This window comes from Musa acuminata, chromosome BXJ1-4 (assembly GCF_036884655.1).
Source record: "Musa acuminata AAA Group cultivar baxijiao chromosome BXJ1-4, Cavendish_Baxijiao_AAA, whole genome shotgun sequence".
Classification (NCBI taxonomy): Eukaryota; Viridiplantae; Streptophyta; class Magnoliopsida; order Zingiberales; family Musaceae; genus Musa; species Musa acuminata.
Genome location: NC_088330.1, coordinates 20,830,760 through 20,843,191, shown reverse-complemented (window position 1 = coordinate 20,843,191; position 12,432 = coordinate 20,830,760). Strand labels below are relative to the sequence as shown.

Below are 12,432 nucleotides of genomic sequence, written 5' to 3'. Positions count from 1 at the left end.
CAAAACCTGTGATGATGATGTTTCTAATCTGTTCTTTGAAGATGCAACCAATTCTATCATATGGTCAGCAAAAAAGTCAATGCATCCAAGTCTCTGTATATATCTTTCCATTTCAGCTTGAGAGTCGAGAGCAGAGCAGGTTAACACAAGATGCCAACGATATCGCGGCATTTGGTCGATCAATTGGCGTGATGTTTGTCAACACATTTGCTGCCAAGTAGCAGACTTATTCTTTCCCACATCCAGCTCCTGTGTTTCAAGTGTCCTGTAACATGTTCTCTGTGCTCACGTAAAGAGAGAATTCAAACCTTATCAAGATGCAAGGCATTTCTTGGCATCAAAGCTGACAGTGGAGTTGCCTTCCCAAATATTCTTGTATGAGTAGCCTTATCTGTTCGATCACCTGGTTGAAAAAGTAAAGGATATCATCATCATCCAACTCCTCCAAGTACCAACTTGGTCTGAAACAACAAGATGTGAGAGCATATACACCACTGGAACAGCACTTGTCTTCCCTTAAAAGCACTGGTGCATGAGGCCTAATTATCCAGTGATCATGCACTTTTTGCGCCTATATAAGCAAGACTCGCAGCGAGCAGAAGTCGAGCACAACCCGGGCATTACTGACACAGCCAGTTCTTCCCACAACACTTCTTAACGGAGCTCATCTTGGTTGCTTCGATGGAGAAGGTGATGAAGTTAGCCTCGCAACGGGCGGTGGTCATCTTCAGCGTCAGCTCATGCTGCATGTGCTACAGCGTGAAGAGCCTGTTCCATGAGCTCGGGGTCAATGCCGCCATCCACGAGCTGGACGAGGAGCCGAGGGGGGTGGAGATGGAGAAGGCACTCGTCAGGCTATTGGGCCACAGGCTGGTGGTGCCGGCCATATTCATCGGCGGTAGGCTTGTGGGTTCCATAGATAGGATCATGTCACTCCACCTCAGTGGTAAGCTGATGCCGCTTCTTCGGGATGCAGGTGGTCTGTGGCTCTAAGTGTTGACGACGAAGGAGCAAAGAAGCGATAAAAGAGAATACTACGATGCAATTAAAAAGAAATCCTTTCGATTCAAGAAAAGCGATGTAATATTTAAAACAGGAGGATTGACAAGAACACTTATAAGATATTTTCAAATGCACACACTCTCGATATCCCTTGCTTCATGAACTATGATCATATTTATAGGATCTAATGGTAACTATCTCACTCCCCATGTCACTCATGATTGAGGTAGTTATTGAAACCACCCTATAACTATTAGATCATGATTAAGGTAGTTATTGAAACCACCCTATAACTACTAGATCATGATAACTATGAATCAAATCTCAACACTCCCCCTTGATTCATAATTTCATACACTCCCCCTTGATTCATAGTTTCATACACCGATTTGCGATATGAAATAAATATGCTTTTGAATGACTTGGTGAGGATATCCATAACTTGTTCATTTGTTCTACAATACTTCAAAGTTATAGCTCCACTTGCTATAAGATCTCGGATGAAATGATAGCGTATCTCTATATGCTTCGTTCTTCCATGAAACGTTGATTCTTCGTCATTGCAATTGTGGCTTTATTGTCACAAAATATTTCTGTTGCTTCTTTTTATTCTTGATGAAGATCTTTAAGAAGTCTTCTAAGCCATATTGCTTGACAAGCTGCTGATGTTGCGGCTACATATTCTACTTCCGATGTCGACAACGCAGTTGTTGCTTGCTTTTTAGAACTCCAAGATATAGCTCCTGATCCGAGGCAAAAAACATTGCCTGAAGTACTCTTTCGATCATCTAAACCTCCTGTCCAATCACTATTAGTGAAACCAAATAATTTACAATTAAAATTATGAGAATACCAAATACCATAATCTGTAGTTCCAGTAATATAACGTAGAATTCTTTTAACAGCTCCGAGATGATGTTTGCTTGGGCTATGTATAAACCTGAATACTACACCAACAAAGAATGCAATATCTGGTCGAGTATGAGTTAGATAAATCAAACCTCCAACCAAACTTCTATAGTATCTTACGTTTGTTAAACTTGTACCATCATGTTAGATTTTTTGAGTAGATTCATTGCATACTTTCTTTGTGAAATAAAAATTCCATCTGATCCTTGCTTCACTTCTAACCCAAGAAAATAGTGCAGTAGACCTAGATCCGACATTTCAAAACTATTCATTATGCATTTTTTAAATTCTGCTATAGAAGAGTTAGATGAACCCATATATATAATATCGTCAACATAGAGGTAAACCATTAGAATATTATGTTCACATTCCTTCTTTAAATAAAGAGTAGGTTCATTATTGCTCATTTTAAATATATTTTAAAGAAAATAATAATTAATTTTACTGTACCATGCCCTTGGAGCTTGTTTAAGCTCATAAAGAGCTTTTCTTAGCTTATACACCTTTTTTTTATGTCCTTTAACCAAAAAACCTTCAAGTTGAGCAACAAAAAACTCTTTGTGTAAATCTCCATTTAAAAATACAGATTTCACATCAAATTGATAAACAGGCCAACTCAAGTGAGTAGCTAAAGCCAAGAAAGTTCTCACGGTTTCGAATCTAACAATTGGAGAAAAAGTATCATCAAAATCAATACCTTATTGTTGTGAATATTCTTTTGCTATAAGTTGTGCCTTATGCTTTTGGATACTTCCATTTGTATTAAACTTTGTTTTGAATACCCATTTTAATCCAATAACTTTCTTTTCTTTCGGTAGATCCATTAGCTCCCAAGTTTTATTGTTCTCAATTGATTTGATTTCCTCCTTCATTGCTTTTCTCTATTATTCTTTTTCAACTACTTTCTCAAAAGTTGTTGGATCTGAAATAAACAACGCAAATGTTGAGTCATAAATTTCTGTTAATGATCTGAAATTTCTTGGAGGGGTTTCATTTGAGGAATCAGAATTTGAACTGCTACTTGGTGAGGTTAACAATAAACTTGTTGGAGCAGGATCTGTCATTTGATTTTGCGGAGTATCTAGTTCTGCTAGAATCTGCATTTGTGTTCCACCTTTATTAGTCACCCAATTCCAACTTGTCCTTTCATCAAACATAACATTTCTGTTAATAATAACTTTGCCAATAGGGATATATAATCGATATGCTTTCGATTGTAAGGAATAACCAATTAAGATGTATTTTTCAGATTTTTTATCAAGCTTGTGATGATTTTGTAAATTCACTAAAGCATAAGCAATACAACAAAAAATTCTTAGATATCTAACACTTGGTTTCATACCATACCATACCAAGCCTTAAAAGGAGTTTGATTCATAACAGCCTTTGTTGGTGAAATATTCAACAAATAAACTGCCAACTGCTTATGCCCAAAACTGATTTGGAATTTATTTTCCTTTAAGCAAACTTCTTGCCATTTCAACAACAGTCTAATTCTTACGCTCAGTTACACCATTTTGCTCCGATGTATATGGTATTATCAATTTTCTATGAATATCATTTTCTTCACAAAAATAATTAAACTCATTAGATAAAAATTCATCACCTCTATCTATCCAAAGTGTCTTTATATATCTACCACTTTACCTTTCTATAAGTGCATTGAATTTTTAAAAATTATCAAATGTTTCAGATTTTAGTTTCAGAAAATATACCCAACTCATGCGGCTATAATCATTAGTAAACAATAAAAAATATTGACTTCCACCAAATGATTTTGTATTCATAGGTCCACATAAGTCAGTATGAATTAAGTCAAGACAATTAAATGCTCTCCATGCTTTTCTAATAGGAAATGGTTTTTTACTTTGTTTGTCATAAATGCATCATCACATATCAAGTGTATTAATTTTGGACAATCCAAAAACCATTCTTTTTTGACTTAACAACCTTAAACCCTTAATGTTAAGGTGTTCATATCTTAAATATCATAAATTAGACTCATTCTTTTGAGTTACGATAAGCACATGCCTTTCAATATTTGACACATCAAGTGAAAACATCTTGTTTTGCGTCATGAAAATATTTACTGTAATCAAACCAGACTTTTTATCTTTAATAGTGCATGAACCATCATCAAATATAACCGAATATCCATCATCTATCAATTGTCTAACACTCAACAAGTTATGTGATAAAGTAGGAACAAAGATAATATTATCAAGGTATTTTACCTTCCCTTGATTTGTCTTCACCTCAATTGTTCATTTTCCTTCAACTTGGATTTGCTTGTTATCTCTAAGTCTAACTTTCAACTTGTGAGTTTCATCAATATTTCTAAATATTAATTTTATGCCTGACATATGATTAGAACATCCACTATCTAGAAACCAAATATTATTTGAGATATCATAAACTTGTGAATAAGTAATAAACAACTTACTATTTTCTTGATTTTCCTCTACATAGCTTGCTTGCTTTTTTCTTTTCCAGCAATCTGTTTTCATGTGACCAAACTTTTTACAATAATGACATTGAATTCCACTCTTGTAATTTTTTTGATCATAATTTGATTGCCTTTGTTCATCATGCCCATCAAAGTGTCCTCTTCCTCTTCTTTTTTTATTTCCTCTACCATGAAATCCTCCTCTGCCACGTCCTCTTTCTATTGATTTTTTATCTTCTTTTGAAATAGAAGACTCCCTTAACCTGAAATATTTTTTCTTCACTTTTTTCAAGTGACCTGTTCAACCTTGCTTCATGTGCTTGCAAGGAACTCATTAGTTCATCAAATAAATATGTAGATAAATCTTTTGACTCCTCAATTGCGGTAACAACATGATCAAATTTTGGAGTTAAACTTCTCAAAACTTTTGCAACAATTATATGATCAGGAAGATGTTCACTATAATATTTCATTTGACTAACAATTTCAGTCACTCGAGAAAGAAAATCTTGTATCGATTCATTGCTTTTCATGAACAAAATTTCAAACTCACAACGAGGAGTTTGAAGTTTTACCGTAATCACCTTTGATGAGCTTTGAAATTCATTTTGAAGTATCAACCAGCTTACTTTGAGGTTGTCGCTACTCCAATTTTTAAGAAGATTGTCTCATGTATAGCTTGTTGAATGAAGAACAATACCTTTAAGTCCTTCTTTCTATTCTCCCTCAGCTTAATTTCATCATTTGGATCCGCATTTCTATTCTCTATTAAGTCTCAAAGATCTTGAGACTTGAATAGAGTTTTCATCTTGATACTCCAAAATTCATAGCATTTGCCCGAGAAGATGGGAATAAGGGGTTGAGACATGAAATTACCATTGAAAGCCATAATGCCCAGTTTAGATTGAAACTATGCTCTGATACCATAAATGTTGGGGATGGAGGAGCAAAGAAATGATAAAACAAAATTCTACGATACAATTAAAAAGGAATCCTTTCGATTCAGGAAAAGCGATGTAGTATTTAAAACAGGAGGATTAACAAGAACACTTATAAGATATTCCCAAGTGCACACACTCTCTATATCTCTTGCCTCATGAACTATGGTCCTATTTATAGGACCTAGTGGTAACTATCTCTCCCCATGCCACCCATGAGTGAGGTAGTTATTGAAACCACCCTATAACTACTAGATCATGATAACTATCTAGATAGCTATGAATCAAATCTCAACACTAAGTAGTGGTATACATACATGCTCTCTCTCTCTCTCTCTCTCTCTCTCTATATATATATATATATATATATATATTACATATAAATACTTAAGCTTTTAGTTGAATGATATTGGTTAGAATGAATGATATTAGTAAAAAATAAGGATGCACATTAAAAATAATAGAAATCTCAAATCAATTGAAAATAGATGCACTTAGATGAAAACCTTAATCATTAGCAAATGGGGGTTATATACTATCAAGAAAGATTTTGAATGTAAGTACTAGTGAATCCTATAAGGGGGATTTGATCATACATGGGTACGATCAAAGCAATTCGAGAGTTGAACTATTCTAAAACTCATATTCATTTGAGGGAAGCTTGAGAAGTTAAGGATGAGGCTGAGTGAGCAAGCATTATTACCAAGGACACAAAAAAGAATAGAATCAATACAAGCCCCATAATGGTAAAATAAAAAAAAAACTGCTTGGAGAATACAAAAGTGTTGAAGAAGTGGTCAAAAGGGGTGAGAAAGCGACGACGAGTCTAAAGGGTTTACGACCTAAAACCAAGTTATGGTTAAGATGAAGGTGGACTCGAAGGAGTATTACAATATCGTAAAGACAGATCTACTGATCATGAAAAAAGAGACACAAATGCGATGTGATGGGTAATAAAGCCATGGGCATGGCAACACCATAGTACTACAGAGGTGGGATTTTCGTGAAGTCATCAATCCTTGCTCTTATAGAGGGAGAGTGCATAGTCCTAAAAGGGGACCGAAGAGGTGGGGAATATAGAGGTAAACTCCAAATATCGAGACAATATCGAAGGGTTGAGACTAGAGAACTTTGTAAGATTAATGTCGATGGACTTCTTATCAAGATAGTTGAAAGTAGAAGACTTTGGGTTGATGCAAATATGCTCATCCAAAGAATAGTTAGGCAATATATGGTATTATACCTTATCTACTCAAAGGAGTAGGCAATGAAAATGATGAAGAAGATAGTACAATCCTATAGGCAACCAAAACTACTAGAGATTTACTTCAAATCAAGGCAAAATTTTGCTCTTTTGAGGTAAAACTTATTGCATTGCAGAAGTTCGATGGCAATAAGGAGGTGAATTACAATAGCTAACTTAAGGCAAGAAGTGCAAACACTTCAGATGCTTCAGAAGTATGAGTAAAAAGCAAACAAATGCTAGAAACTAGCTTGATACATGAAATACAACCCTCAATAAGGCAAGCAAAGTCAAGTAATTTTTGCCTTCTCAATACTTAAGAGAATGAGCAAAACTAAGTCTCCCAAGTCTCTTATTTATTTAGTAGAGAAGCTTTGCACATGCTCAAAGACCATTCGAATAAACTAAGTGAAAGACAACAATTATCAAATCCTTACCAATGATGATTGATTCTATCAAGAGTAGATTGTTTGTAGGAAAATCTAGGGGTGACATCAAATGTGTTGAATCTCGGATTTTGATGATGAAACCAATTGATAGTTTTTTTTTCATCTGCGTTTTAAGTGACGCAGGAAACTTCAATTAGGAAGAGACAATTAAGGCAGGAAGAATCATGTTGGGTTGGAATGAAATATGTCAGAAGATTGGATGTCGAGCTAGAGGATCGGTCGACATATCAGTAGAAGGCTTCGGGCCATGGGTTCGGGCATCAGGCCACGAAGAGCAAAAATTGTGCCAAGGAAATCAGAGTTGCAGAGGTCAACTAACCAATTGGGCAATAGGCCGCAAAAAAGGACGATGCACCGAAGAATCAGATGAAGCGTCGATGAACCAATGACATGCCAGACAACATTTGATTTAAGCCTTATAATAATTATCTAGATTGAAGTAGGTTTTAAGTGTGCAGGATTAACTATGATAGCGATAAAAGCATAAAGCAAAATGAAGTCCCGGAGTCAAAAACAAGATTTCATTGGGAATTTGAGAGTTCGTCGGAAGTTCGGACGTTCGTCGGAGGTTCTGTCAGAATTGACCGAGAAGTCCAGGAGCTTGCTAGAGAAGCTCATCGGAACTTGCCAAGAAGATCATCGTGAAATCCAAGTGCTTGTCGGGAGTCCATTGGAACATTACTGAAAGATCATCGGAAGTTCGCTGGAAGATCACCGGAAGCTCGCCGGAAGAAACCAAACTTATTTAGGTTAGTGTATGCTTTAAATTTCATAGTTCGCACATAATTGGGTTGGAATTGGGCCAACTCAATTAGGGGCCAATTTGGCCTAAGGTTAGACTATGTTGGGCCAAGTGAAAGGCCCAAAGAGTGACCTAATAGGTGGAACCATCGTGGCACAATCTTCGAGACTATCAGGCAATGGTACTATCGGTTTGGGAGATGGTACTACCCAGACTCAGTCTCCTAGACTATCAGGCGATGGTACCACCAGTCTAGGTGGTGGTACTGCCCAGACATAGTCTCCTAGGCGATGGTACCACCAGATTGGGCGATGGTACCGCCTAGTGTCAGTGCTCTAGGCGGTGGTACCGTTAGGACCCGGGAAACTCGGGATAAGACCTTTTTAGGCTCCAAGTTTGAATCCACTTAAAGCTTATAAATACCCCTCCAAGTTAACATATACAAGCACAAAGAGCTTAAAAGTAGGAAAATACTGTAGCAATTAATTGAGATATCCCTCCTCTAGTTCTAAGTTTAGAATTCTATTTAAAGAGGAGTGAGTGCTTGTAAATGTTGTCTCCTAAACCTATGAAAAAGAGAAGAGGGGTGTAAAAGGGTCGTTGATCTTCACCCGTTGAAAGAAGATCGATAGTGGATGTCGGTGGCCTCAACGGAAGAGGAATCAATGGAGTGGATATAGGTCATGATGACTGAACCACTATAAACTGGTTTGCATTTCTACTCTTGCTATTTACCTTCACTGCAAATTGTTTACTTGCTTTACTTCCATTACTTCCATTACACTCTTCCGTATGCTTTCAAGTTAAATACATTTCCAAGATCGGTTTTTATCGAATGAAGAATTTTTCGAATCGACGTGATTTCTCCGCTGCACTAATTCACCCCCCCTCTCTTAGTGCCCGACTCATTCCTAATAGTTGGTATTAGAGCCACGCTATTTCTCTCTTGGTTTAACATCCAAGAGAAATGACTTTTTCTGGCTTTCAATAAGGCATTTCTATCATTCATCCTCCCATGTTCAATGGGACAGACTGCACTTATTGGAAAATTCGAATGAGAGTTTTCTTGCTTTCAATGTATTTAAATTTATAGAATATTATCGAAAGTGGTTTTCAAAATTCTTCTACTCCAATAAATGAATGGAATGATTTGGAGAAGAAAACTTTTTCTTTGAATACTAGAGCTATGAACGCTTTATTTTGTGCTTTGAGCAAAAATGAGTTTAGTCGTGTTTCTATTTGTGAAATGACTTTCGATATTTGGCATACACTTGAAATCACCCATGAAGGCACTAGAAAGTTAAAAATTCAAAAATCAATGTTTGGATGCATGATTTTGAATTATTTCGGATGGAACCAAGTGAGAATATTGGAGACATGTACACCCATTTTACGGATGTCATCAATAGTCTACAAGCTCTTGGTAAAAGTTTTTCAAATTTTGAACTTTTCAGTAAAGTTTTATGATCACTTTCCAAAAATTGGGATTCAAAAGTAACGATAATACAAGAATCAAAGAATTTGAATACTTTCCCTCTCGAAGAACTTATCGGGTCTTTAATGACCATAAAATGAGTTGTATGGCACAAAATGAACATGAGAATGACCTTCCAAAGAACAGAAAGGATTTGACACTTAAAACAAATGAAGACCACTCTAGCGAAAGCTCAAGTGATGATAAACTTGAACTTCTTACTATAAAACTTAAAAAAATCATTAAAAGAGAATTAAAGAATAAAAATAAATTAAAAAAAAACTTGCCAAAGAAGAAGAGAGCACTCAAAGTGACTTGGGATGAAACAAGTGCATCCGAAGGCGATAAGCAAACCAACAAGGGTAAGGTGGCAAATTGTGCTTTAATGACTTTCGTCAATAAGGTAAGCGACTCAATCGAATATCCTTTTCCTTACTATGAAATTACTTAGTGCTTTTCATGATTAGTTTTAAATATATATTTTTTATCATGACAATTGTATGTTTTATGAAAATATAACAAAATAAATCTAATGATTAATCCTATGTATGTTTTTAAGAAAAAATAATGTGTATCTAAATTGATGATTTCTGATTTTGATTGAAAATGCTTTATGAAATCATGTTTGATGATATCATGCTTAATGAGTTTATAGTTTGAAATTGTGCATGCTATACCTTGAAAACTTGAAACCATGTTTTGATGTCATGCCCAAAGTAGTGATGCATAATGATCATGCTTAATAAATTTATATTTCTAAATTATGTATGATGATTTTTGTGATTCATGGCTTATTGATCTTTGTCGCAATAAAAGTTGTTTTTCTATTTTAAACATGATGGATGGTTTTCATACAAAAAAACTTGAGCATCCTTATATGAAATCAATCACATAAAATGAAACACATAAAAAGAAAAATATATTATCATTAGAATTAAAATGATGAATCAAATCTCTTGTTTGAAGAAGCCTTATGTTTAATATGTTATACTTGTTTGGTCTTGATGGTTTTTATGACAAAATTTATTTTTCGATCCTAAATATTGATGCATATTTTTATTTGGCATAAAAAGACAAAGGCATGCTTGTATGAAACAAACAACTTAAAATAAAACATCTCTATCTTATTGATTTTTCGATAAAAGATTTATGACTCCATGTATATTATGCTTTTGTGAATCTCTTGGACTATGAAAATGATTTGAATTTGAATGAGTTTTATTGAAATCATAATTTCTCGAGACTTATAACATGAAATCTTGTATGAATCAAGATCTTTTATTTGATCTCTCATGTTTCTCTTTGCCATTTACTAAAGAGGAAAATAATCCAATTTATAATCTTGATTTCTCGATATTTGATACTTGAGATTTTTCTATGAATCAAGATCTTGTATTTGATTTCCTATGCTTCTTCTTGTCATTCACTAAAGAAGAAAAGTTTGTAGATGAATCATGAATTTTTTGGAATTATAACTATTTTTTTAATTGAGACATTATGCATGAATCAAGTTCTCATGTGAATCTATCTACATTGCCTTCATTGAATTTTCTGAAAAGTAATTTTGATGATGATTTTGAATCTATTTTCATATGACTAATGAGATGATATATCTAACTAAATCATTTATCATATTTACAACTTGTGATATATTCAACATGAAACATCTTTCTTGATGTATGTATGATTCACTCTTTTAAAAGAATATTTATCAAATCGTGATAAGATGAGATTCTCTTTATATGAATCATGATTTTTCATTAATTATCCTTATACGATTCCTTTTGGCATTTTCTTAAGAGGAGATTTTCTATATGAATCTTGAGAATTCTCATTCATGATAGGATGTAATGTAATTTGACATTTTGATACCATCATGATTTGAAATATTTATGATTTAGAATGATGTATCATGAATGCTTGAGTTATTATGAATGCTTGAGTATTATGTATGATATGCCCTTAGTAATGATTTATTTTTGGTATCATGCATGAAGTAAGAATGAAATGTAGGATTTTAAAATCATGCATGTGTTAATTTGAAACTATAATGATGCACAAATATATTAAAAAGGGATTGATACTTTAACTTTGTTATGATTTGAAAATTGATGTAAAGGGAAAAGAATTACAATATTGTATTCTTCCCTTCTTTTTGACAATGACAAAGGGGGTGAAAAATTGCTAGCTCAAGATGCAAAATTTAGAAACTTGCAAAAGAAGCGAAAACTTGCTAGCTTGCACTTCTCAAAAGAGAAGAAAGAACTCACTAGCTTGCATGTTCTAAAGTCATGAAAATTTGTTAAATTGCTAATCTTTCATATATCTAAAACATGATAGATGCACTTCTCCTTTTTTGTTGATGACAAAAGGGGAGAAGGTAGGAAGATGATCATGCATGGTATGAAGTAATTATGATTGATGATTTGGAATCATGCATGTAATGATGATTTTATAAATATACATGATGATTTGGTATTATGCATGCAATACTTCAACTTATGATAATGATGCATACAATGATGAAATATTCATGATGAAATTTGCTTTGACATGAATTCAATTTGAATTCAAGGTTCTATCAATATGGCATATTGATAGGGGGAGTTAAGGTTAACTCCGTCATCAATTGGTTGTTATCATCAAAAAGGGGGAGATTATTGAATCTCAGATTTTGATGATGAAACCAATTGATAGTGTTTATTTCATTTGTGTTTTGAGTGACATAGGAAACTTCGATCAGGGAGAAATAATTAAGGCAAGAAGAATCATGTTAGGCCAGAATGGAACATGTCAGAAGATTGAATGTCGAGCTGGAGGATCAATCGACGTATTTGTAGAAGGCTTCCTGTGAACTCCCGACGAACTCTCGGTGAACTTTCGACAAACTCTCAGCAAGCTTTTAGCACATCATCCAAATCTTCGACGTATCATTCGATCTTTGACTCCGGCCTAACATCTGCTTTATGCCTTACTACTATCGTAGTTAATCCTGCACACTTATCTCAACATATAGATTAGATCAAACACTTTACTAATTGATTTCATCATCAAAATATGAGATTCAATAATCTCCCCCTTTTTGATGATGATAATAAATTGATAACGAAGTTAACCTTAACTCCCTCTATCTATATGTCATACTTGAGAAAAAGATACTCTTGAATTCAAGCATCAAACCGATAAGTTATATTCATTTAAACTTATCAACATGCATATCATGATACTT

At 34.3% G+C, this 12,432-nt stretch overlaps 1 protein-coding gene across 1 annotated transcript; it reads left to right on the top strand.

The window, feature by feature from the left end:
• Positions 1–681: 681 nt before the first annotated feature.
• On the top strand, positions 682–993 carry LOC135672103 (glutaredoxin-C1-like). Its single transcript, XM_065180555.1, has one exon. The coding sequence runs from the start codon at positions 682–684 to the stop codon at positions 991–993; it is 312 nt and encodes a 103-aa protein (XP_065036627.1).
• Positions 994–12,432: the final 11,439 nt, after the last annotated feature.

Excerpts from the sequence above, each read along its gene's own strand:
- LOC135672103 (XM_065180555.1), top strand. The coding sequence starts at position 682 with ATGGAGAAGGTGATGAAGTTAGCCTCGCAACGGGCGGTGGTCATCTTC.